This window comes from Athene cunicularia (assembly GCF_003259725.1).
Source record: "Athene cunicularia isolate RWA chromosome 13 unlocalized genomic scaffold, athCun1 chr13_part1, whole genome shotgun sequence".
In the NCBI taxonomy this organism is placed as follows: domain Eukaryota; kingdom Metazoa; phylum Chordata; class Aves; order Strigiformes; family Strigidae; genus Athene; species Athene cunicularia.
The window spans coordinates 2,477,067-2,504,697 of NW_020799117.1; the positions used below are offsets into that span (position 1 = coordinate 2,477,067).

Consider the following 27,631-nt stretch of genomic DNA (forward strand, 5'->3'; position numbering starts at 1 on the left):
GGGCCTTTTGTTGATTTTTTTTTTGCAGTGGAGATAAAAAAAAAAATCAGAGTATTACATGATAAGGATATGTTACTTATTGTCACAGACTCCAAATTAAGGCACTTGTGAGTCTTCCCCCCCGGTTTAAAAGAACAGTGGATGGTTTCTAAATAGTCACTGAACTGCATAGCTGAAAATGTTAAGTAAAAACTCTCATTCAAAAAGTGAAAATACTGAGGGAAATACTAAGACAAAAGAGTATTTCCATTATACTGCTGTTTAACCTCAACGATGAACAGAAAATGCAGCTGATCTTGGGACTAGAGTCTTATTGTCTTATTTTTTTCCATGATTCTAGTGTGAGTGTACCCAACTGATATGTGTGTGTTACAGGATAACTAAATGGTCATTAATTCAATTTAAATTCATTTCAATTAATCGCTGCGATGAATTAATTAATTTATTAGCTAGGAAAGAATTGTGAATTGGTGGAGAACGCGAAGGGAGTGGGAAAGACTGCAAACAAGGAAATGTGGTGTCTTTGTGACAGAGTTGAAAGGCAAAAATGAGTCGAAACATTTTTGAGTATATATAAAAGTTCTGTGTCATAAAAAAAATAAAATCAGAGTAACAAATGTGCAGCACTTTAATGTCAGATTTGACTGTCGTTGGAACTGTTCACAAGTAGTGTGGACAATCTAAGTTGTACTTCATTTTCTAAGTATGATATATAACTATTAGGATAACTTAGAAAACACATCACCAGAACTTGGGCTGAAGAGGGAAGAAAGGGAACATCTTTGGAAGGTCCAAGTGGGATTTTTCAAGTGAACGCTATTCCGATATTTTGCGACAAAACAGGAAGAAGTGAGGTCTGTTACACATCTTTCACAGCCTATATATAAACCAGCCTCGAGAATATTTACCTGAACAGATATATACAGTTGTGTTTTTTTTAAATATTCTTAAAAAAGTAATATTTGCTTGATCTATGACACAATGAACGTCTCTACAGGGAAACTTACCATAGGCATAATAAAATATTCAAGAAGTCATAAAAGAGAACACGAGAGCAGTGTTTGGCCTTGGTAAAACACATTTAGGATGACTGCAATGTATGGATACAGCTTTGTTCAAGAAAGGAGTTGTGCATATTTAAAGGTACTTACAAAGCTGGTCTTCTCCTTTCCTTGACATGGGTATGATTCCTAACCAGATGAGTAGAAAATCATGGACACCATGCATTGCTAAAGGAAGGCTACGCCAATCGGTTTTCTACGTCTGTGTGGCGATGATGGGATCGTCTCTTCTAACCCCTATGGCTCATAAGTGGAAAGAGATGGAGGTCTCAGCCTATGGGTGATGAAGGGCAATTTCAAGGACTCCATGTTTCATGAATTCATAGGATTCAGCTCCCCTTCTTCGTCTGTCTGAACAGATTTTTACATATTCTCTATAGAACCGAAATGGTTTAAATTACTTCAGGTCTACAGCCATGCTAAAATGCTGCTCTTTTGGTAAAGTTTAACACTTAAAGCAAAGATTACCAGTGTTGGTCTGCATCCTTCTCACTTCAAACCCCTCCGTGTGCATTGTGAAATGGGTGACTTATAAGCATCTGCGTTGGAAAATAATTACTGCGATCAGCAGCTGCTTTCCTACAAACTCCGGGCAACGAAGTCACTCGCAAAACGCTTTGGGTCTTTCAAAAGGCCGGTGGGTGGCTCCGGTGCGACAGATGTTTACCTACAGAGAGGGATTTCACCCACCTCAAGACCCCATTTTTCAAAGCAGTATGTGAGACACAACCGCTCGGATGCGCCCGTTGGCGGCGGCAGCGGCGCCCACCTGGTCTGCACTGCTGGGAGAGAGCCATAGCTGCTCTTGCCCTGATTCCTTCATGGTGATGGATAGAGAAAGTTACAAAAAAAACCCCAAAAAACACGCAACTAGAAAAGTTTTTATATCTTCCAAATGTGCAAACGGATCTGTATTTTTATGGGGACTCAACTGAAATTTCTCAATGCCAGCTGTTGCATTCTAGGGCAATTCAGCTGTTTTTACATGAATCTCTTTGCTCATAACTAAAAGATAATTGACTATAAACAAGTGTACTCTAAATGGGAAGAAAAAAAAATCACGATGAAAAATTGTTTCCCAGGATTTCTAAAAAGAAATAGGCAAATTAAGGCTGTGACTAGAAAATGAGTGAGTTTTCTATTAAAAATACCCTCTGTCATTGTAGCTATTATTTTACGAAGAACCAAGTGACTTCAGTGCTACTAAATATTTAATAAGAGAAGCCAACAGTTTCTAGAAGTGTTGCTGCCTCCTATGGGGATAACTGTAACTAATTCTCTGCCCCTGAAGAGCAGATTTTGCATATTGTGCCCAAGCTGACTGCACTCACAAGCTGCTGAAAGCCTAATGCCCCCCTCTCGAAAAATATTTCACAACCTCTGATCCCACCCTCAGCGGGGCTTTTACCCACTCTAATGGCCTGGTTATTTCATGCCAAATTTCTCAAGTACAATCACACAAATATGCATTAGAAGAGGGGGGGGGACACTCATAACATTGCCTTCGGTAGTACCGAGAGCAAAATTAAGCGCAGAAGAAAGCGAGCTGACAGTTACTATTTCTGTTATGCCTCCTTCTGAAATCACATTTGTGACTCCTCCCAAAGCCATCCCGCAGAGAAAACCCATCCGTTTTCATTAAATCGCTCTCCGAGTTTTCCGTGGGTTGAAATCTGATCTCTGATGCTTAGTTTCCCTCGTCACCCAAAGGTGAATTTTAACTGCAGTCATTGCTTCCGTAGTCTCTCTGTGTCGGGGTGGGGCAGTCAGCACAGCTAACGGGCAAGGTACACGGGAAAGAAAAGTGATGGCTTGAACGTAACATAAAAGCTCCTCAGTATGGAAACTCAAAGTCTGTTTTGTTCTACAGAATCACTAGGTTTCGTGGCTTATACGATATCTCAGTGGAGATATTATTCGCTTCCCAGCGTTTTTCTCATAACCACAAATCATACCCCCAAATAAAAAATATCCCTTCAAAACCACTTCCTATTAGCAGAGCATACCTTATATTATAAAACTTGCAAGTAGACCAGTGTTGTACCATGAAGCCTATACAGGGGTTTTTTGTTTTTTCTTTTTTTTTTTTTTTTTCCTTTCTTTTTTTTTTTTTGTTTCCCAGTGTAAAAATATACAATGCTACTGCTCATTTGTTGCAGTGTAAAGGTCCAACCGGTACTTGCCTGCTGAAGGCTCTACTGCTATTGCCCTTTCATACCTCTCCGACCCAGACCACTGTGTTACCCCTCCTTATACCTGAAACCTCGCAGCGTAACGTATTTTGCCTCCCATTTATAACAAACAACGAATCTTTAGCTGGTGTAATGAGATACTGTCCAAATAATCCACTGTCTTTCATAATTCTGTTGTAGCTGCTCCAGGGCCAGTCTTTGGATGTGATAGGGTCCTTTAAATTCTTCAGTACATTCATTTTCCCCGTTGACAGCTCTACAAAAAGCACATCTGTTTGCAAATGTGAAGTAGCATATATATAGTACTGATTGCCTTCGGTGAAAGAGGGTTGAAATGTCAGATCAGATACATGTATGTCTGTTTGTAAGTCATAAATCAACTTGATTTCCCCTCGGACGGTTAGAGCCTGGACTTTGATCCTGCCACTGTCTTCCTCTGCACTGACCAAGTAGCGTCCGTCAGGGGAGACGTGGGGTGTGCCCGACACGTCGCCATTGGGGCCGACGACGGCATCGGTGACACTGTCAATAACGAGCTGCGGGGAGGTGGCCCCCGACCTATTCCTCCTACACTGGACAAAGAAGTAACCGCCCAGGTGGGTGTAAGCCATGGTCTGCGGCACGCAGCTATGGTTTTTGAAGTTGATCGTCTTGATGTGGGTCACGGTTTCCAAGTCAATTTTGTGAACTGCGGATTTCGATTTGTTGAAGATGAAGCCAAACCTGAAATAGAAAACACGACACTGAAGTCATCTCTGGAGAGATGGCGATATGCTTGAGAAAAGACAAAAGTCAGCAGAACTGGGAAACTCTATCCTGTTGGTTTCGGAAAGCGTGTGCAATAATGCTGTCTCTTTTCTGTAAGAAATCTCTCTCGTTTCAGTACTTCTAAAATGTGCTAATATATATTTCAGTTAAAATTAGCAACCTGATCCTGGGAGCTTGAATATGTGCTTGGGTATTTGAGTAACATCTTCAAGAGCTGAATCTTTTTATTGGGAAGCCCAATTTACAACAGCGATGATAGGAAGGCTCGGCTGTTTTGTAGGCTGGCCAGTTGACCAGTTTTGTATTTAATCTGTTTACGGTCTAGAGAGATATAATTCAATATACACACTTCCTCAACCTCAAACCTATTCAAAATAAAGCATATACCTGCCGGGTTGGAGCCAGAGTGCAACTTGGAGCTGTATGTGTAACCACTGAGTGAAGATCACGTCCAACCTCATCTCCTGAATTGCAGCACCAGAGGGTAGCTGTGATGTGTGTCTGCTCCCCGTGGTGCCTGGGGACCACTGCGGGAGCTGGCAAGGCTGAGGTCTAGAGCAGACTTTGCTAAGCACCGTCCTGCCAGCCTGGGGAAGGTGTAAAACGTTTCTCGAGGAACACAACCAGCCAGGGTGCACTGATGAAAAGGGGTCTTTGTTTTCTGTCTCAAGAGAGGGCAGACACCAGTGAGCAGAGAACAAATGTTCTGTAAAAGATATATGCTGCAGCACATCTGACCTTTGCTGAAGACAAGAAAAGGTCAAGAATAGCCAAGAAAGGTTTCTGCTTAATTTGAGAGGGAGCCCATAGAAACAGCCTGTTTGTGTTCCCCTGGATTCACAGGTCACTGATACTGACTTACAAAAACTAATTTTACATCGAATACCTTTCCATCCATTCAATGCAGACAGAAGAAAATGAAGTGAGTGCTTAGTTTCCACTCTCTTCCTCGAAAGATGTAAAATTGCTTTGTGAAACGTGGAGGACAATATGCCTGCGTGTAGATAATACATATTTTGCTTAAAACACTGGGTTTATTTCTTTATTCTTAATCCATCTGTCAATGAGACATTCAGCGATGATTTCACTTCTAAAGAATGAGCCAATGTAGTGTATGATCCCATGAAAATCACTGGGCTAAGCCTTTCATCTTCCCATTATACTCACATCCATTAGAGCCTTCAGAAAATATCTGCAGTGGAGATCCGTAGCGCGCTGTGTGTGGGGAAATTGGATATGACACTTGCATTTCTCCTGGATGAACGCATTTTAAGTACACTTTAAAAAAATGCCTTCCCTCACAGCATTTTTGTTTTTCACCCAAGACTTCCTTAATACTTGGCCAAATGCCTCAAGAAGTTAAAAAATGGCTCTTATCATAAACTTTAATTTAAAAAAGTGGGTCAGAATGTGTTTTATGTGCACACAGCTGCAGAAGAGGCAGAGCGCTTGCATGAAATCTATGATCCGAAATCTCAAAGAAAACCTTGCACTTAGGGAGTTTTTAATAGACAACAATCTACCCTGGGAGCTAATAAAAATGGATACATTCCTAGATATCCATCTGAAATAACAGGCGGATGAAATACATATGCAGGAACATTTGCATACAAATATTTTTTGGCTCGCGGAAGAGATTGCTTAAATATTCACCTTCCTGGGAAACGCCAGTATTGCCATTTATTGTTTCTGAGTGGAGAATTTAGAACATGATCTCAGTAAGTCTCATTAGACTGTGAGCAATTATTTTTCTGTGCTGAGGGTGAGAGAGAACGGACAAAGATCTGGCCCTGAACAAATGAAATAGGAAATTAGGCACAGCATTCTCTGCTTTGCAGACGGAAAACTAGAGACCATTATCTGAGTTTAATATTTCTTTTGGAAGATCATCTGTATAAAGCTGATAAATCACACGGAAGCAAAAAGACAATAAAACTGAAAAAAAAAAAAAAAAGTGCAATTGTTCCACCTTCCTGTCTTTGACCCCAGACCATCATTGCAGGCTTTAACATTCAGCAGAATCATCTACCCCCCAGCACCACTATTAGTCATAATGATATTTTGAAAACAAACTGGAAAAATGAGGTAGGGAAAAATTAAGAATGACAGCTATGAAGTATGTCTCATTATTTTGTGTTTCAGGAAGCAAAAGTTATTTATTTTGGATCAGATTCAACACATAATCATTTAAGTGTGACCCCTCTGTTCTCGGTGCTCACTGCAGGGAACCTAAGATTAATGTTTGGAGTTACATTATGATTTTTTGAGTGTTTAACTTAGTTAAACTATACTGGGGACAGAAGATGGTTAAACAGTTGTTATGTTATAACATGGTAAGAATAGTATAAATTGCTGTGCGGTTATCATCAATTTTGATAATGTTAATGGGAGGCTTCCTGTGCCTGCTGGGAAGCAGCCAGTATTACTCCAAGTTATTAGTATGTTAGTTATACAATCTCATTAAGCACTACATTACATTAACATTCAAAGCTGATGGTTCATAGAGGTGGTTTTTTTTTGTTTTGTTTTTTTTTTTTAATATGCAGCGCATACCACTTTTCTGCTTAAACCATGCACCTCACACAGAGATCCAATATCTGAACAAGTTGGAAACACGTGGAAGAACCACGCTTGATACTTCAGGCAGAATAAACTTTTACCACTTCAGGCGATAAATCTTTGACACCAGTTTCTGCCCAGATCCGTAAAGTAGTTTTTGAGGCAGGGAAGGCAAAGTTCTGGCCATCAAATTCCCAGCGCAAGCAAGGCTGCAAGGAGGCACGGCTGACCAAGCTGAGGTCTGAATGCCCGTGCATGGGCTAAGGGAAATCCAGGTTTGCTTCTTGCTGTTTCATTGATTTGCTGAATAACGACTGGTAATTTGCTCAACCATTTCTCCATTTCACATGTGAAAACTGGGACAAGAGTAGCTAACTTGATCACGAATTAATTCGTTCACATTTGTAAAGTGCTCTAAGGTTACTAGAAGGATGCTCACTGGAAGAGCAGCATGGTCACTACTGCCATTCATTAAGATCATTTCTTACCTGACGTGATTAATAATAAGATTTGTAGGCGGTATAAAAAAATCATCCACTCCTTCAAACGGCGTGCGGATAACACGCTGATCCTCCCCTGCGCTCGCCTCTGGTATTACCTACAATAAATACACACAAGGTTGAGTACAGGCAAAGCAGTGAGTAAGGCAGAAGGTAAACACAGATTACACAGACATACACGGTACCGAGTGGCTTTTCCCAGGGACGTAGAAGACTCAAATTGATGAACGACTTCAAAATATTGTTCGGTGTAGCTGTCTTGCGAAAGGTGCGCAAATAAATAGTATTTGAGGCTTGACATTTGCAAGGTAAGTACACAACTTGACTTTCATAAGATGTTTATATCTCGAGAAAGAGCAGTCACGCAGCTGCTCCGGTAGTATGACAACACTAAGACCGTGATAATTTATCCTGCCCTGTCTAAAATAAACATTTATTTCATGGTCATATTTATTAATATCACTTAAATGCACAATGATAATTTACCAGCTTGAAGGATCAAACACCAACTCACCGCAGTTAATTATCACTTTGAAGGACAAGAACTGTTCAACCATCTTTCACACCATAGAAAATTTAGGGAGGAGCAGAGAAAGGCCCTTTGGCCGTCCCCCTGCACATGGAAACTCGCCTCCCTCCACCGCTCCGGAAAACGAGAGGTAGAAGTTTTCAATAATTAAAACGCTTAAATACTCAAATTGTTTCCTTGGTTCAGGATGACTTTGGTCCATTCATCAGGAACTTCTGCTGCTCTAATGTGCAGCGGTAGCTGCTTTGAATTTATAGCTACACAATTCATTAAGGAAATGCTAAAACTCTACAAGGTTTAGTTCAGACAGCTGTTCTGGTTGCGCCATTTAGATTTCTTCCAATTAGATTGCTCAAGAAAGATGCCCACTCCTGCACAGTGCTTTCGTGCAGGCCAGACGTTCGCTTCCCACAAGCCAATAATGGCTCAACAACAGCATCCCATTAGCTGGCTGCAACGGCTGTTTGATAAATACCTGACTTCCAAAGACAGAGTGGAAATTTAGACCAACCTCTGCAGTAGCATCTTTGTTAAAAAAAAAAAAATAATTCACTGCATGTCTGTAACTAATCACGGCAGGTTTTAAGAACAAACTTTGCCAAATCAGTCACTGCCCACCTTTTGAGAAAGAAGGTTGGAAAAAAAAAAAAAAAAGATCCGCTGATGCTAATCTCATTCTCTACGTGTGTAACAGCACTTCATAAAGATAACAAAAAGGACTATCTGAGAGCTGGAGCCTTATAACAAGTTTCCAACTGTGCAGATGGTGTGTTCTTCTTAATAATCACATGCTTGTGCCATCTCTCCTTTAATTACAGAAACCTCTCACAGCTGGGTGGAAGAAATTAAGGCAGAAAGGGTAAAGAGAGCCCGTTTTGTCTCCTTATACCCTGTACAGAAAACTGCTTGTCCCCAGGTGAGACAAACTGGTGGCACTGCCTCAGAAACCTTCTTTTGTTTGCCCCCATCCTGTTCCTGGCATCTTTTCCTGAAAAAGCCCATGTTGAGTTGCTGGTTCTTTCTTTATTATTTGCAAGCCTGCAGGCTGCAGTCTTTATCTCAGATGGAGCATGTGGCTGGTGGGGACGGCTCGTCCCACCTTCATGGGGCAGCATCTCCAGAAAAGCCTTTGGGCCACCCCACGACTAACGTAGCCTCCAGATTTGTAGGTTTTTAGGTCAGAAAGTACAGCCACCCTTCTCCTCCGCCCGCTGGGGAATGCTTTAATGTAGACTCAGAAGCAAACATTTCTGGTAGAGGCAGTATTCACAGAATCCCAGAATCATCCGTGTTGGAAAAGCCCTTGCAGCTCCTCCAGCCCAACCACGACCCTCCCCCTGACTGTTCCCAGCTCCCCCAGATCCCTCAGCGCTGGCTCAGCCCGACTCTTCAACCCCTCCAGGGATCCCGGGGACTCCCCCCTGCCCTGGGCAGCCCATTCCAACGCCCAACAGCCCCTTCTGCACAGAAATCCTTCCTAATACCCACATGGCACTTACGTTTCCAGAAAGGTTGGGCAGCAGGTGCCAGAAAATAACTACTGGATGGGTCGCATCACCGCTGGTGTCAAGTCTGTCGTATGACACACAGCAGCAGCAAAACGCCCAATTAGATTCCTGTACTTAGAGTGTCTGTACTGTCAAGAGAACAGTGAATCCTCCAGGGCAATCCAGAAACGGAAGCTAATTTATTTGTCCAAAGCTACGTGCATTACTGTGCCCCAGAGAGCTCAGCATCACCACAGATCTGACGGTGCTGAGCGCCGAGCAGCTCCAGGGACCTCCCTGGCACCCTCCTAGTGGAGTCAGACACCCTGTAACAGAATTTGCCCCTGAGCTTTTAACTTTTGCTGTTTATGCTTTTTTTCACGCCCTAGGGATGCATTTTACTATGAAAGGAGCAATTTGACCACATTATGCTCCATCATCATCCAAAAGGAGGCTGAAGGATTGTGAGAGACAAGTGACAAAATGAGTTTAAGGAAAATAAGTAGCTATTTAGTCCATTGGCAGAAAACCTGGACTTCTCTTATGTGGAAAACAGGAAGAGGTAAATGCTTTTACCAAACGGGAAAACAGGGTGGCTTTGCTCAGGGCTAATAATCCTGAAAGAGCTACAGATCTTGAGGCGCAGTACAATTCATTCACCTTTTAATGTTTCTTTTATACGCAATGCCCCCCAAATTCTCTGCAGACAGAAAAATCTGCAGGTCATAATAACGTCAGAGAAGGGTGTGCACCTCCGATGAACCACTCCCAGTAACCCGAAGAGTAACAGATTTCTGTGCACAAAGCATGCTCTTTGCGGCTTCCTGGCACCCACTGCTTTTAGACCTCAATCAAGTTAAAAAGAAGCTGCACTCACACCGGCTGCAGAAATGCCTGGGAGCATGGTGGGCTCGTACTGCTCACAGTCAGCTGCCAGCCCTTGCTGCACGACTTTACGGCACTTGGCTCTGTCATCAGCCTTAAAACACAACAGAGCTTGGCAGCAAAGCAGTCCTGCTGCCAGCCTACAGCACAGTCATTGCTCAAAAACAAATTAAACAGCAGGAAAAATATGTGAGGATGGACAGAGGAGGGATGAATAAAACATACTCGATATGCAAATGAAAGAGCAGCTTTATAGCCAGACCATTAAATGCTGTTAATTACCTGCAACCAACCAGTCATCAGCCTGCTACTGATGGGGCCAAGCCGAGGAAGGGCAAAAGCTCAGGTGGGTAAGGACTTACCTGCAGCGTTGGTGAGGATTTCTGCATGTCACCCCAGCTAAGCACCCAGACTTGGTCGTGGGACTTGTCATAGTGTAATTTGGTTGGTAACGGGTCAACATCCAGGGACTTAAAAAAACACAGAGACAGGCATTTACGCAGTGACCCCAGCGCACGTGTCGAGCGCCGCGCTAGCTCCCTGCAGACATTCCCATGTACCACGGTCGCACCCACTGGTGCAGCTTCCCACCATTACCTTCAGACCAACTGGGGGAGCAGCAGCAGCACCAGCAGGAGAAAAATCTGGCTGCTCGGTGCCATTTCCCAGCTAGCCATCGCTCCAGCTTCTGCTGCTACTTACAGCCAGTAGATCGGGGGCCAATTTCTGCTTGAATTATACCCACACCAGTTCATTCTTCCCAACCTGCTTATCAGCAAGGTCAGTAAGTGTAAGCCAGAAATTCATTCTAGCATTATTTTACCAGGCTAGCTGCAAGCCTGGCTGCAGATTCAGCCCCAAGATGATGATAAACAGCCCGTAAAGGAGTTTTTTCCTACCACTGAGGCTACAAACACTGTGACCCCATGAGTGAAAGCAACACAGGCCCAACTTTTTAGTGATGTCAGCAGATCCACCGGGCAAAGAGATACTTTTTTTTTTTGTCCCGTATCAAAGTCTTTTGCCCTCACTGAATGAAGCATTCCCCTTGTAAGTACCTGCACGGCTTTCTGAGTCTGGATATCAATTATCATTACTCTGTTCTGCTTAGGCTGTGTTGCATAAATGTACTTGTCTCTGACATTGACCGCTGAAGCCCAGAGGCAGGACTGAGTGCCTTCATCTTCCACTCTAGGACAGATCTCTTCCTGAGGAAAAAAAAAAAAAAAAAAAAGCAGAGGAGAAAAGATTTAATTTCTATAAGTTCTGGGCCTGGAGCAGCAAGAAGCTTAGCCTTGAAAACCACAGAAAAAAATTCTATGGGGATTCCATTAGGACGATTTTTTCCCCCCTTTCTTTCCTGGAAAAAATGGAAATAATTATTTTATCAGGTAGCACACTGCAGCCTGGCTCTACCCAGTGACATTAAACAGCTGGACCTCCTGCAAACTCACATTGAATTTAAATAACCACACAGTCTATGGATCCATCGTTTGAAGCACGCCGTGGTTCACCAGGACTTGCAGTGCTGTCAGCATTTATTAGCAACAGAAATATGACCCCGTGCTTTGAAAAACCAGTGATTTACATTCATTGAATCACAGCTTTAGATTTTTTGGTAAAGTCTTCATTTTCAGTTCAGGACAGGGTGCTCCAAGGTGCTTGTGCTCGGGGAAACAGCAGCAAAACAAGCAGGGTCCTACAGTCTGTTGCTCCGACAGAGAAACTTCCCCAGTTGAAAAGGAACCAAATTCTGCTGCTTTGGAGCAAATCCTGTTCGCAGCTGCCTGATGCCATTATTTTGTCTCTGACCCTTCACTCACTGAGTCCTGTGCAAAGCTGGTATTAGCTTTAGCAGCATCCCACTGGTACCCTAAGTTTGAGGAGTCACTCGTGATCTCACCAACAAGCCTCTGCGTGTTGGCTCCTCTGCATCGCTCCTCCTCCTGTCGAGTCGCTTTATTTGAAAGAGCGTTTGTGTGGGACCAGGCTGCGGTGTGGAAACGAGGGTCAGGCCGTATGAACACACATATTTATATATATATTTCAGTGAGCACAACTGTTGGTTTTAAACTTTGTCAGTACAACAGCTGGGTCACTTTAAATAATGGCAGAGCCTCCCTAAGGGGGAAGCGATTAGAGCAGCAGAGCTTGTTCAGGGGAAGAGGAGGTGCAAGAAGGAACAATGCCAACACTGGCTCTGTATCAGAGGGGTGATTACAAAGATTTCACCTCGAAGCAGCACAGATCTGTCAGCAAGGTACCTCAGTGGAGACCACATGTGTCCTGGTTTTGGCTGGGATAGAGCTAATTTTCCTTCTTAGTAGCTAGAATAATGCTGTGGTTTGGATTCCTGTATGAGAAGAATGCTGGTAATACACGTTATGTTTTCAGTTGTTGCTAAGAAATCAAGGACTCTTCAACTTCCCATGTCCTGCTAGTGTGCAGGTGCACAAGAATGTGTGAGGGAGCCCAGCCAGAGCATCAGACCCAAATTAGCCAACAGAATATTCCGTGTCACACACCGTCATGCTCGGTATATAGATGGGGGTTGGCCAGGAAGCTCTCTCTCTCCAGGATGGGAGTTTGGGGATTTTCCCTCCTCCGGGATCACTAGCCAGGAAAGCGATGGCTATCAGTTGGCGGATGCTGAGCAACTGCACTGTGTATCACTTGTTTTGTATATTATATTATTAATTTTATTTAATTTTAATTATTAAACTGTTTTTATCTCAACCCGAGTCTCCTTACCTTTCCCCCTCCAATTCTCTCCCCAGCCCCCGGGACAGGAGGAAGGTGAGTGTCTGGCTGCTGGCTGGGTTTAAACCACGACAACATCTAAGGCTTAAAGATACAAGACTCAACAGCTTGGCTGCATTTTCCTTTCTGGCCCTCCAGCCAGGCTGGGGATCTGTGCTACTGCAAGCTAAAAGATGCTGCAAAAGCCCAGCCCTGGGCTTCCAGTGTCTGTTTGTGCCTGACAGCTTCCAAACTGCCCTCCTCATCCTCAGCTGTGCGCTGGGGCTTGGGCTGTCACAGCATCCACCCAAACCAACGGGAGCAGGGAAAGGTCACTGGCCTTTCTGCTACAGCGCTCAGCCGCAGCTGCTCTACCTGCTTTTGTGACCTCTCACAGCAGATGAAGAAATCTTTGTTGTAGAAACCCTCCTAAAGTTGCAGGCTGCTGTCACTGTCTACGTGGCAAATACTTGAGATACTAAAAGGAAAAAGGGAGGGAAAAAAAAAAAAAGTCAATCTTGCTTCTGTCAAGGCAAAAGGCCCTATGATATCTGTAGGAAACCCTTAGAGGTCTCTCTGAAAGGCAGCCAAGTAATGACGTTAAAAATACCTTTTATGCCCACCACTGTGCTGACATTATTTCCTTAAGTGCCCTCTCCCCTTTGTTCTTTTTCAAGCTGTTTCTCCAGAACCACCTCTTCAATATTTACAGCTCTTTGGAAAAGAAACACAAGATGTCTGTCTTTGAGTAGCAACAGCTCAAGTGTGGCTTAATAATATTAAGTCCATGCTAAGGACCAGGCTTGGCGTGAGCATCAGTCTGGATTTCTACTCAGGTATATTAAAATCCAGGGAAAAAAAAACAAACAACAATATCAACCACAAATTTATTGAGATTTTAAAAATACTGAATACACAGACTGACAAGATCTTGCCCCACGGCAGCAGAGCCAGACCCAGCCCTCAGGGCTTACGATAAGTGATTTTCCCCTTTTATTCCTCTCAAAACTGAAAGCAAGGCTGAGTCCTTTCCTTCAGAAGTACCACATCCTCAGCTACCCCTGTAAATTGAGTCTTTAAAAAAACCCAAACCCTAAATAAAGGAGTGACTAGAAAGCATGTCAGGATGTATTTCAGCACCTGTATTTTATAAGATTCGGTATGATGTGTGTTACCACACAAGAGTACACAACACAGGTCGCTGAGAACATTGGCCTCACGGGGCCTCCAGGCACGGGTTCTCCCACCTGCCATGTCGAGCTCCACTGCTTACGAGTCAGCGCCCGACGTTCCCTGACACCTGAACAAATTTTTTCCCTGTGATTTCCAAAAGCAAGGGTCAGGCGAGCTCGGTGCTGGCAGAAAAATGCCAGAGAGCAAACAAAGCCGGTGCAGGTCTCTGGTTCAGGAGGGGAAGAAGATGCGGAGGAGCAGTGTGGCACAACCATCTCTGTGCATTCTTATTTGCCTCCCTGATGTGATTTAACCTGGGACACTATTTCTAAAGAGCTGAAAGTAGCCCTCTGCTTTGCTGGCAGAAAATGGGGGCCAGTTAGCACCAGTGAGTGACGTGCATCTCTCCGCTATTGACTTCTGCACTTTCCCTGCAGCCCAGCTACAACTTTGGGGCGTGGATATGTAAACAGGTCAGAGAGGACAAGTGAAAGTCTTTGCTTGGGTTTTGACATGATAACTTAATTCTCTGCAGCGTGTCAGTAATCCTCCACGTCAGTCTTTCAACATACGTGGTTCCCTTAGTTTTCAAGAGGAGAAGCTGATAGAGCTCTGGGTTGTCACATGAACCCCACTGTGTCAAAGGGGTCCTTCAGCAATAACAACCTTCGAGGAGATTAAGAGAAAGCTTCCTAGCTGTCGACTGTACCTGCTGGGTTTAGGACTTACATAACTTGTGAAAATCCTCTCTTCAGGCCGGATGTGCCTCCGGATTTCACATTCATTTGGCTGAAGGACTGTGATCCCATCATCAGAAAAGACATAGAACATATTTCCAACACTCAGGCCTTGAAGGGGGATAAAGCAAAAGGAGTAGGATTTTAATTTTTTGTATGTATCCATAGCTGTTAGGAATTTAAAAAAAAAACCAAACAAAACCCTCTCCCTCCTCCCACACGAAACAAAATTTGCCTTGCATAGAAGTCGGTCATTTGGATGCAGTTGGTGCATTCACAAAATCAAATTTCATGTCACAACGAGGGCTTCAAGGAGCAAAGAGGTACAGACACATTCAAAAATGCATTGCCTTGGTGGCAGCGGTTCTACACAAATAGCTACGTGCAGCTCTTGTGCACATGTACCGAAGTGGGGTTTGATTACAAGAAGCCCTTGTATTGCACTGTTAACTCCTTCAGGTTATGACTTTGGGTTTTTTTCTATCATTTCACTGAAAACAGCTGACTAATAATTTGAGAACTGAGAGAGAAGCCTGAGTTAAAATTAATCTGAAGGTTGTCCTGTCACAGGTAACTTGGCTTCTTGTAACTGTGATGCAAAACGGAACTGCTTAACATCTGTTCCATGAATAAAAATATATCTATCCCTCTATTTTCTTAAAACTATTTGGAGGAACTAACCATAGCCACCAAAACAAACACATTTTTGAAATCTTGCAAACTGTAATTCACAGATGTGGAGTAGTTCAGCATTGCAATAACACTCATTTATCCAACTGGGGCATTCCAGGAGATTTGGAAAACTGGTTGTCTGTCATTGCTTTGTTGTTAGGAGATCGTATTTTATCATTTCGATCATGCAGAAATGCCTTAAAACCACTGATAATTTAGTTGTTTTTCAGTTACATGCAACTGCAGTATCGAGCATCTTTAAGAGATAAATGCTCAGGATCTTTTCAAACACTCTTAGTTAGAAAGATCCAAGCATCATTTCATCTTTTTCATATCACCACCACCAAGCGTTTGCGATGACCACCGTCACCCCCAGTAACGTTGATACTGTACTTATCTGCCAACGATATGGTGATGTGATAATTTGTAATTTCTAATTAATTGCATTTTACCCGTGGAGAAACAAGGTCTCGGTTCTACAGATCTGAACAACGTTCAGCGTTACAATTCCCTCATCTGGTCCTGTGGTGGCAGCTCTAAACACTCCTCACGTCTACAGAGTTTCTCACATCTCTTTAAGTGTTTGCAGGATTGAGGACTAAATCATCACAGGAAAACTTCACAGTAAAAACACGTATAATTTGGATAAATGCGTTTTTGGAAAATTTTGTAAAATACATAGTCTTTCGTAAGGCTAGAAGGGTTTTTTTTGTTTGTTTGTTTGGGTTTTTTTTGGTGCTAAAAACCCCTCTTTTTGTGCCAAATAAGTGGCTTCATGTCTCAGCATGTGGTGTTTGCTGTACCGACAACGTTCAAGCTGGGTGTCTCGAAACCACAGGACAGAAATACCCCAGTTAGGGCATCAGGCGGGTACAGGAGCCGTGATCCTTAAATGTAATGCCACAGTGAGGGATCATGCACGTGGGAAAAAAGCTACCAAACTTCCATCAGGAACTACGTTAGCTTTATGGACCAAGGGCTGATTTTTTTTCCCCCCCCGAGTATATTGTTAAAACATTTCATTCAGGCACTTTGGACCAAAATCTGCGCTCATGGCACGCACACAACTCCCACCTGCTTCCGTGGGATTTGAGTGAATACCTCGGAGGGCAGAATTTGACCCTGGCTGGAATGAGTGCACATATTTTCATGAGAAAAGGATTTTAATCCTAAGGAGTGGAAACAGGCAGGCAACAAATTATGACCATTGTGAAGATGCTTATCATTACTTTCATGCACAATAGTAGCGTGATTTTGTCTGATGATCCTATTACAATGAGGGTGTGTTTTAGAACTAAGGCCTTAATTAGTCAGAAAAATACTCTGATAGTAATTTTACCCCAGTAGGTTTAGAATTAGTGACTTGCCAAGTCCCAACACTTATTTTACAGTAAAATTAGCACAACTTTTTTCTGCTGACTGGTTAAAATACATTACAAATTACCAGTAGCATTCAGGTACTCTCTTTTTAAAAAAAGCTTACCAATTTAAATTGAAATACTTTTTCAGAGAGTAATCTTCACACTGAATTTTAGACAAAGCAGGTTTTTTTTACCGGACAAACTAGGTGTTTTATTTTGACTTAAGAAGTAGTTGCCAAGTCTTGATTGGGGTACATCTCTAAACAATCTCATGGCCCTTGGTAAAACAGACTCTTGATGATACTGCTGCAACTCCTCACTCCAGGGAATTACTTCAGTGCAGAGGTGGGCAATGGAGAATTTTGCTCAGCTGTGTTATTTATACTAGTGAGGAGGGTACTAGATTGGGAACTGGGGGTCTAATCAGAAGGGTTTTTCTTTTTTCCCCTCATTAACCGGATTTCGGGCTGGATGACACAACTAGTTCAAAAACTAAAGGCTTGATGAAAGGCAACACACCTCACCTGTCTAACAAAAACCCCACTGAGAATGGGGAGAGTCTTGCAAACGTAACAGTTCTCATTTGAACCATTCCAGATGAAGCTGAATCTCACATCTTTATTTTTTAAAAACCTCAGGAGGACACCTGATGACAAGTGTTTTCCTCATTTGAGGAATACAGTCTCCATCTGAGTGTACATTTGTATTTCCCTCCTTGGAGATCAAAGGGCAACTTTCTCACCGTAGGATACTCTGATCTGATACCTGAATAATTTTCTTCAATTTAATCTAAATGCTTGGAAATATTTGAGAACTTAAATTTGGTAACAAAAAGGCTTTCAGCTTTTTAAGTGCATACATTCATGTAACTGATGGTTGCCTGCTGGCACGATATGCTCCCTTTATCCAGCTCTAAAGCAAGCAGCACTCACTGCAGAAATGAACACTGGCGTGAAAACAAATCTCTACTTACTCATTTGGGCTACTCGCAGTCTTCTCTGAACAAAATCAAAAGCTAGTTTGTACACTGAGTAAACGTTGCACGTGCTTCCAGTTCCATGTTTAACTGGCTGGTCACGCTATGTGCACTCATTTCTTCAGGTTTTATGTGTGCGTGGTCTGGGAAAGGTTTTGAGAACAGACTGATAGACTGTCTTTTAAAATGACCAACTACTTGTGTTAAAACGGACCTGCAGCAAAAGCTTGTTCTACACAATATCCTGTCTTGGCATTTTCCCAATAGCTTTAGTTACTACAGATCTTGCGGGTGTGAGGATGCGATCATTTTAAAGGAGCTCAAGTCTACCAATCCGTTTGTTAATATTGCTACTTACACAGAAGCTTTCATTGTAATGGCATTGGAAGAATACTTTAAGATGTAAAACCAAAAATACCATTCCTCTCTTCCAGCTTTCTCTGTGCCAAGATTTCACATGCTAAAGGATGTTCGATGGATTCTTTGTCTAGAATGAATGCGCCGATCAAATACTATAGAACAACACAGGCAGGGGAATAAACCTGCTCTGAAGATACTGAATTGTTTAGGAACATCAATAGTAAATTTGCTTTTACTGCCCCTGTTTTCCCTGTACATTGCTCATAATTTTATTTAAAATGTGCAAGGCTGATAAGCAGTAAGTCCATATTGTTTAGCAGCGTTACAAGAAGACTTTCTGCAACCAAACTTTTAGTTGTTCTTTAAATACTTCTACATCTGGTAGGGTTATCCAACCGCTTTCTTTAAAAGGGAGCATAAGGGATGCAGTATTTAAACAGCCATGTAGCATCACGCAGATGACGCGGGACTGTTTAGATGCACTAGAGATTTCACTTCCAAGCAGAAGGGAAATAGCAATTCTTAGTGCTCGTAAGGCCATTTACAGGAACATCGGCAGCAAAGAGACACTCCTAGGGTGGAATATTTGGGAAGAAGAGCTGGAGAGCTCTCGTAGGCAGCTGTGCCACCTCTCCTGACCTCCCACCAGCTGAACTCGCTGCGTGGACACGTCTGCAGGCAGCAGTGGGTGTTTGCATACCAGTCACTAAGGGCTGGCGCCTTCCTCCTGCCCCTAAAATCTTTCAGGCCAAGCCAAGGCAATCCAGAATGCTCCCAGTACCTGGAGGCACTAGTTATGGGAAGGTCTTTGCTCCCTCCAAAGGCAGCGTGAGCGTGCAGCCCCTCCTGGAGGAACAACGGGAGGGGGGGTGTTTGCACCGCGCAGAGGACGCGGCCGGGAGCATCTTCCAAGTGCACGGAGACCTTCCCCACAAGGCTGGAAGGACACCAAGGTCCCAGCGTCCTCGTATGCAACTGTCAGATGTAAGAACTGGTTTACGCCTGGATTTTAATCCAAGAACCTTCCTCCGGGGAGGGAATACCCTGCTCACAGCCCCCAGGAGCCCGGAGGCTCCCCATCCCCGTGCCGGGGCACCACACCTCAAGGCAGAAGCTGCCTGAGAGCTCCCTGGGCCTTCCCACGATCCCTCCTACTGTGTGCTTTGGAAATTATGACAGCACAAATGCACACAAAACCAAATAAATTTTCATTTCAAGTGCCTCCATAATACCTTCGAATCAGCTGTTTAGGCTGTTTTGGTTGTTTGGGTTTTTTTTTTTTAATTTGGCTTCCAGGATACACAGATGTTGACCTTGTGCAGGGCACGCTATAAATCTGATCAAACTAGAGATCTTAACTGCCAATTAAAACAAGGAGAAATGGGGCCAACCTTTACCCTGCATCGATTTAAAGGATAGAGGGAAGCAAAACCTGTTGTGTTTTTTCTTTTTTTTTTTTTTTTTTTTTTTTTTTTTTTTTTTTTTTTTTTTTTTTTTTTCCTAACCGTCAAGAACACAATTTTTGTTGCCCGTCTAGTAAACATCAATACATGCTACTGAGGAGGAAGAGCTCGAATTGCTTGCTTAAAAATGCAGTGTATTGAATTTATGTCTTACTTGTTCAATTATGGTAATTTGGAGCAGTCCTGACACTCGTGCAATTGTTAATGCAGCTTGAGAATCTCAAGCTCCTCACACTGGTGGCAGTTTATGTAAAATTCACATTTTTATGTATTTTATGGTCATCTATTATTTCATAGTGGGAAAATGTAAGAAGTTATAGGTATGATTTATATTATGAGAGTGATATCTCTTATTTGAATAGTTTAGCTTCTAAATGTCTGGTCTGTACTTAATCTGGTAACTGTGAAAGTTGATAGAGTTAGTGGCAAGTCAGTGGAGAATGGCCCATCATGGAATTATTAAAGCAGACAAGCACATTATCACTACAACAAAAGAACTTTACTGCAGTACCTTCCTCTCGCCACAGTATGTTTGCAACTGCAGCATCAGAAAATTGGGAAAGCCAGAAAATAATCAGGAAAAGAAAAAAACAAAAAAAACAACAAAACAAAACAATGTCAAAATTTTCATTGTAGCAAGTAACTGAAATAATACTCATGTTTACATGAACTTTGTGAAAACTTTGCAACATTCATTCAAATAAAATATCAGGAAAGAGAAGATAGTTCTAAATACACGTGCTCCTTCTAGAGACAATTTAGAAACTTTGACACGGGGAAAAATCCTCCCTGAAATGAAGCCAGCTTTAGCCTGTGCAAAGATCAAAATCTTATGAAAGAGAAGATGTTACCTTCAAACGTAATTGGAGGTACGGTACAGGCTGTGATTTTCTGCACAGGTTCAATAAAGAAACATGACATCTCTCAGAAGCCTGAGACTGGCACTTACGGCAGCTACACGCTTTGCTGCGTTCCTTCTTGGATTTCAGGCGACTACGTTCTCTTTTAGGATTCAAATAGTCTTTGAAAGTACATCTGCATTTGAATTTCTGTTTAAGATACATCCAATTATTTCTCAACATAATGTAATTTCCCTTGCTCAAGTGTTCAAGGGAAAACGACCGATATTAACAAGAGTACATAAATCTGTTTAATAAGGAATAGAATATATTTTCCAAAGAATCGCCATGAGAGCACATATTTATGGCTAACTTCGTTTTCAATTCTTGTTCTATATTAACAGCCAGAAAAGTAGCAAAAAATCCCATTTGCACCTAGCCTTTTAGTATCACCATAAACCCAGGCAATCTCCCAAGGAGCTAAGACAGCAGAATTACGAAGGATCAGGCCTCTGGGAGCTTTTCCACCGGGGCAACTAATCACCTCCTTCATTAATTGTGTTTCGGGGACAGCGCGGTCAAGATAACACTGCTGCACTCCTACGGGAGACATGCAGCTGAGAGAGGCTGGGAGGATATTTGCCTTTGAAGTGGAAGATAATTTCACACCGAGGGAAACCTGGTTTAGCTAGCGATGTAAATACAGGTAAAATAAATAATTCAGTCCGAACATTTTTCAAGCATCTAAATATTTGAGAACTTTGACTTTTAACTGGCTTTAAAATAAAAAGTCTTGTCCAGAAAATCAATGAAATTTATTTTCCGAAACTGCATCTATTTGGACAAACTATTAGGTTTTGGATTCTTCGAGTCCTCCAACTATTGCCCATTTGTTGCTTTAGTAAAGCTGTAACCTGTACCACACTCAGCATGCTTCTGGCACGTGAAAGGCACCATCGTTTTGGATAAAGAGATTTTACCTTCCCCACGTGATTCCTTCCCCAAACAGCATACAATCCTCCGACCAAAGCGCAGACAAAACTGTCATGGCCTTACGAGTAAGAGCCCAACATACCGCATGCAATGGACTCAACTATTAAAACTGCATGTAGACCATTACATTTCAATGCTCTTTAAAGAAACAAACACATGGAAATTTAAGCTTACGGGTCTTTCTTGCCGAATCTTCTATGAAAAGTGAAGATATGTCCTCATCCACTCCCACCTCATTTTTAGCAATGCACGTATAGGCACCAGTGTCTTCGTATCGAACGCTACTGATATGAAGTTCACTTCCATTTGCTGTAGGAAAGACACCCATGAACAGCGTTTCTCACTCCTTGCTAATTGCTTTTACTGCCCTTAATTGCCTTCCATCGCCGCAGCCACCCGGCGATGGCTCAGCAGGGTGGCTTCGCCGCGTGAGGCCTCTCCATACATAACTAGAGGTACTTGGGGGTTTCTCATGAGAATTGATGTTTTGCTTCTTTCCATTAGCACGTACAGACTCCGCACCAGAAATGAACAAAGAACAATCCCAAGTGCAAACATTAAATTACATTTCACTTCTTATTAAAAAAAAAAAAAAAAAAAAGCTTTCGTATTTTAACTTTGATTTTGCAAACTGGTTTTCATCATATCGCCAGAAACTTGGGTTTGGGAGGGGTCTCTCTACTGTTCCTCCTAACATTTTGTTTTCTGGAGCGGAACTGTTGCCTAAAACCTTTGGAAGATTTTGAGATATTGCACCCAGCCACGCAGGGACCTCTGTGTTGCCAACAGTGGTTAAGGGCTGCAAATCCACCACAGCCAGACTCGGGGGGGGGGTGGGTGTCATGGAAAGGTTTTTAATATTGTCACACAGAAAATTACAAATAAATAATTTTGCCTTTCATTGTGCCTTTTTACACCCTCATTTGAAGAACGATCAACAGGAGCCAAGGAGCCCAATTCCCTCTGCAGAGGTGGGTGTGAGACCCACAGCCTGATTCTCAGCTGACTTGCACCCAGTGTACTGCTCATTCCTGAACAAATAATTTAATGTGTTCCTCTTCTGATTCGCACAGCCGTACGCAAGAGGCGAGGCAGCGGAGAACCAGGCACGCTGTCTTAACAGAACATTGTTATCACTTATATCAATCAATACTGTATTTCCCGAGAAATTCACAGGAGAAAAAGATAAAAAAGAAAAGACAAGGGGTTTTGTAACATGATTGCCAACAACTGTGGCTTAGCAAAAGGACAAGAACTTCTAGTTGAAAGTGCAAAATAATCCTCCTTAATCCCCGTCTACAATACTATAATTAATCAAAATTCTGTTCTTACCTAGGAGTGTTAGTTGTTTGGATAGTTTTGGCATGATATCAATGCCGTTCTTTAGCCAGGTAATTCGGGGATTAGGGATGCCTTCGGCATGACATTTGAGGCTCGCCGACACGCCCGGCTCCTGCGCCTGCGTTTCAGGGTAGACGCGAATCACCGGTGGCACTGCGGGGAACAAGGAATTGGCCACTTTTCAGTCCCCTGGCAGGTGCCGGCCCCGCGGGAGAGGTCTGAGCTCAGAACGGGGGAGAGAAGCAGTGTCCTGGCCTCCCGCAATCGTTTTGCTACAGCTCAACTTTGGGGACAGAAAACAGAAAATAATAATAGAGAATAAACTAATAAGCCAATGCCAGGGAGCAGCCTCAAGATCCAGCTTTGGATTTAGACCGTTCTTGCTTGTTCGTGCTTTCTTGCATTGTGACTGATTGAACTTAAGTAAAGTTGGATTTATACCTTAGGTGGGTACTCACTTATTTATAAATTAAACTCCAAACCTTCACCAAATCTAGTAAGGAAGGAATTAGAGCTCTTCCCTATTAGAAGTAGCACATTATTCAACACTTTAATTAAATACCCATCGGGAAACAGCCTGGTCATTTGCTGCCTGTTATTCTGAACAAATAAAGCATTTATAAATTACTTCCCTTTTTTTTTTTTTTTTTTCTGAGAGGTTTTCAAAACGTGACTTACCTTGTTTAAGGAAGGCCCCTCTGAACTATCTAATATACTCAATTGGCAGAACTACTAATTATATTACAATTTCAGACAAGTTCATTGATTTTCAATCATGTTGCCTTCATTGCTCAAACCAAAAAGGCTTAATATCACCCATTAACTATTTCTTAACAATTTACTCACATACTTTAAAGAGAATTTGAAACATCAGTGAAAAATATCAGTGGGGCGCTCCTTCCTTTCACCTCAAGGGACACAATAAAAGGAAACGTGAGGATGTGCCATGATCGTGGCTGATGGTACCTGAAGGGTGGCCATGGGCTGCTGGGTTTCATAATCAAGCAGTCAATTTTTCTACCAGATTAGGAGATTTTGGGACTCATGATGTAATTTTGGAAAGGTGTCCAACCACGGTCAGAGTCAAACGTGGATGTGGTATGTCACAACCCAACATCTTCCTCAAGGAAAATGAGCTGGTGCTAGTGGAGGATTGAGGAAAATTTGTGGTTTTTTAATTTTTTTTTTTTTTTTTAAGAGAGCCTGAATGAGTTAATAACAAACGTCTAGGGGAAATCACTGGCTTAAGGTACCTAAATCAATGCCGTGTTTTTATATAGTCCATCATTAGGCTCCAGGACCGGCAAAATTAAATTGTCTTAACCGTTGCTTTAGAATAAAATGAAATCTATGTTTGCAGCTTGCTAGGTGTCTATATATCCATATGGGGATAGTTTCAATAATTACATTCACTAGCATACACTTCCCATCTTTCTATTTCTATTTTTTTATGGGCCTTACCAGAGAGAGATATATTTTACTTCTGTCTTACCTACCAGCTGCCAAGTATTAACCAGAGCTGAGTCATCAGCTTGGAAGGAAATTAGCCCCGACAGAAAGCCCTCAAGTCTACTTGTTTTTTATAGCTTTAAAAGCGAGAGATTGTTTGAGTGTAATCTGAGAGGAAATGCCTAGGGGCAACTGGAGAGACAAAAAAAAAAAAGGGGGATTTTGAGCAAAGGAATGGCTTTAAACTTCACCTCTGCACTGGATGTGTGGGCTTTCTCCTGTCTTCTATTTCCTTGGGAAGAAAAGAAAACGTGTTGCAAGTCGCAGAGCAGTGAGTAAAACACCAGCCAAGAGCTTTTTAATCAGGAGGTTGCCAAAAAGACAAGGTTTGTCTTATTAAACTGACTTTTCAAATCCTAAATAAAAACGTTTATCAGGTTTTTTTATATTCTCTTCCCCCCGTTACTGTCAGGGTTGCAGGTTGCAGCTCCTCCTGACTTGAGGAGGTGTTTGACCAAGAGGAAGGCGAGCAGGGGAAGTGATCTGCTGTTGGAAATGGCTGGCAGCTGTCAGAGCCATCCCCGTGTTTTATTTAAGAGACAGTGCCCAAGCAATTCAGGGGAATAAGACTGAAAGTCAGGAGCTTCTCATTCCATTTGTACCTCAGAAAATGAATTTAAATTTCTCTGACTCAGTGTCTCTAGGCGTGATAGGATAAAGACAGTAATTTTGGTCCACTTTGACAGAATTTTATGAAGGTCCTGCACTCAATGCTCGTCTCACCTATGATTTGCTTGCTACTAGCAACATTTTTAGATCAAAATGATTTAGGAACTGAGGTCCACTGGAAGCCTACCTGATTTATTCAGACTCATAGACGAGAGGTGGTTTGTCTCCTACAAATGCATAGGAAAAGACTTACAACACCCAAGGAGGTAAGATGCCCAAATCCTGCCGAAGTCAACTGACAGTACTCAGTGTCCCCAGGTACCTTCCCCATTCTCCAGATGGTACAACCTGCCTCTCCCAGTCCACGAGCAACGCTGGCCCACTCTGCCCGGGGCTCTGCCTGTGCCAGGCTCGAGCAGACAGACCCGTGTGCCCACGCTTGCAGCTAGTTACGTGGAAACCAGCTCTGGAGCAAAGCCTGCGAGGTCCTGTGCCCCGTGCCGAGCTCTGCTCCGCCAGGATACTGCCTGCTGGGCTCCAGGTGAGAGAGACCCCCAGCCAGGCTCGAGCCCTTCCCGGGCACATCCCAACTTGCCAAAGGCACCAGAGCAGTTTTACTCCAAGCCCAGTGTTTTCTCACCCACCAGCTCTTAGAGATAGAACCCATCCCAGGCATCACCTTTTTAATGCTCTCAAAACATATTTTCTTTGCTTTAGGCTTTCCCCTTCATGCGGGCACTCGTGTCAGCACTCCCAACAACTGCCACAAGGACCATGCTCCCCAGAAACTGGGCACTCCTTCCCAAAGCAGAGGTTACTTGCATCTCTCAGGTTTTTTTTTTTTCCTCAAACCACGTTAGTCTGCATGTGAGTAATCCACATATTTTACCTGCAGAGCTGAAAACACAACAGATTTATACTGCAGAAAGTAACTCAGGGGTCCCAGACGCTGAATCAGTGTTCTGCATGAAAATTAGCTCAACTTGAAATTATAGCAAGGTGTCTTTACAAGAGTGATTAATAAGGAAACGACTTGTTTTCACCTACAAAAATATGTGTTGCACCTCCATTCCTGCTCTCTTATCATTTTCCTGCTCCTTCCGTTTTTGAACTTTTTATTTCTTCTCCCTTGTCTTACATAATTCATTGCACAGGTAAATTATTGCATGCAACTGCCTTGTGATAACAGCAAACTGCAGAATGCATTTTTATTGTCCTTGCTACAAATTAATACATTCCAAGTAAGCACATTTTACTTTAAACTTGCAAAGACTTCAGCTCCAGACTTTGGAATATATGGATTATCCTTTGCTATTTCCCTTGGTGAATATATATCATTGCTAACCATTACCGTGTCTGCAGCCAAGGGCAATATAAAAATGCTATTATCTTAAGCAAAGTAGGAAAAAAGAGGCATTCAAACAAGTACGAGATTGGGTAGATTGCCTACTGCTGCATACTGAGTAGGACCTTACTTGTGAGCAGACCAATTCATTACAGTAAAACAGCTCAGGTGATAAAGCACATGATGAGCACAGATGGCAGTATCAAGCCCCCAAAGACATACACTGCTACTACAGGACCTATATACTCCAGGGCTTAATAATAATTAAGAGATTAATCATTTACTTGACATGTTTTAATCTTCCCATTTATGGTTTGAAAGGAGTTTGCAGCATTATATGTTTTCTTTCGAAAAGGCACATTAACAAAACATCCGTGTTTAAAACATCTCTCTGTTACTGGAAAAATTGTCCTATTGGACCCTTATAATTGGGCTGAGGATTGAATGGCTTTTTAAAACTGTTTTCAAGGAATACAATATTCTGATTTATGCTGATGTTTTCCGGAGTGCAAGGACCAAGGAAAATGATGCCCTACACTCAGCAGTCTCTTGATTTGCAAACTATCAATTTTCATAGTTGATTACAATTTTATGAGATTCTTTATCCTCAGCAACTCTTTTTCCTCTTGAAAGTGATAGATTGCTTTTCCTCCCTACAGTTAGTGTATGCTGTACACATTTCCCAAGCAATATCCATACGTAGCAGAGAACATAATTTTCCTACTGTTCTTGGCTTCTCCTGATCAAAGATACCAGCACGCAAGATGAATTTTTCATTCTTAAAACTTTGTGCTGCCTTTCAGCGCACTGTATAAATAAACTGACTTAAAACTTTACCGCTGCTGTGAATCCGAGGATCGATGAGCTCAACCCAAACCCACCACACCAAATGTCACACGTAGGCTGCGTTTCACACCTGTGCTTCACGCTTCTTGCCCGGAAGATGCGAGCCAGCGGGCTGGGGGCATTCATCTGGTTGGCTTCATATTTTCTGCCTAACAGGATTTTCACCTCTGCAACTCAAAATGAGCATCTGGCTCTGCCCGTGTTATTTGTGAGATCCTGACCCGGCTGCCACACGGGACGGCGTTTGGTGGCCCAGCACGCGTGTGGCGGGGTTGAGTGGCCCAGGCACAACAGGATTGGTGAGGATGCTGCTGGCCAGCCCCGACCAAGAGCTTGCCTGTCCTCCAGCGGGCTCTGACTGCAATGAATCAAACTCACCTTCCTTGGGCAAGAAAAGAAACACCCGTGACAATATACTGGGATGAAAGCAAGGCGTTCTGCAGGTAAACTTTTGATAAATTTGATTAGTCTTTGAGACATTCAACTCTGAATCCCAGAAACTTTTAATTTTTGTCAAAATTGGGCTCTAAGCTTTCTATTTAAGCTTTTATTTCTTAATTTCCTGTATCACCTCATCACTGAGCTGCTACAAGCCACTCTTATAATCTAAAAAGAGACAAAGGAGAAAGTAAGATAAAGAGAATATGCTGGATAAAAGCATATGAAGAGGGTGCACACAACTAGGAG

At 42.6% G+C, this 27,631-nt stretch overlaps 1 protein-coding gene across 5 annotated transcripts in view; it reads right to left on the minus strand.

The window, feature by feature from the left end:
- Nucleotides 1-612: 612 nt before the first annotated feature.
- Nucleotides 613-27,631, minus strand: part of FSTL4 (follistatin like 4) — a 382,047-nt gene continuing 355,028 nt past the window's right edge. For 4 of the 5 annotated variants that reach the window (XM_026858115.1, XM_026858117.1, XM_026858112.1 and 1 more), the window contains exons 9-16: nucleotides 22,627-22,788; nucleotides 21,469-21,603; nucleotides 19,974-20,000; nucleotides 14,623-14,741; nucleotides 11,040-11,189; nucleotides 10,344-10,451; nucleotides 7,069-7,178; nucleotides 613-3,976 (exon numbers count right to left, since the gene is read on the minus strand). In XM_026858115.1, the coding sequence (XP_026713916.1) occupies nucleotides 3,274-3,976; nucleotides 7,069-7,178; nucleotides 10,344-10,451; nucleotides 11,040-11,189; nucleotides 14,623-14,741; nucleotides 19,974-20,000; nucleotides 21,469-21,603; nucleotides 22,627-22,788 (1,514 nt within the window). In that variant the 3' untranslated portion in view covers nucleotides 613-3,273. The remainder of the gene's footprint in view (nucleotides 3,977-7,068; nucleotides 7,179-10,343; nucleotides 10,452-11,039; nucleotides 11,190-14,622; nucleotides 14,742-19,973; nucleotides 20,001-21,468; nucleotides 21,604-22,626; nucleotides 22,789-27,631) is intronic. The other variant, XM_026858113.1, reaches the window with a different exon arrangement.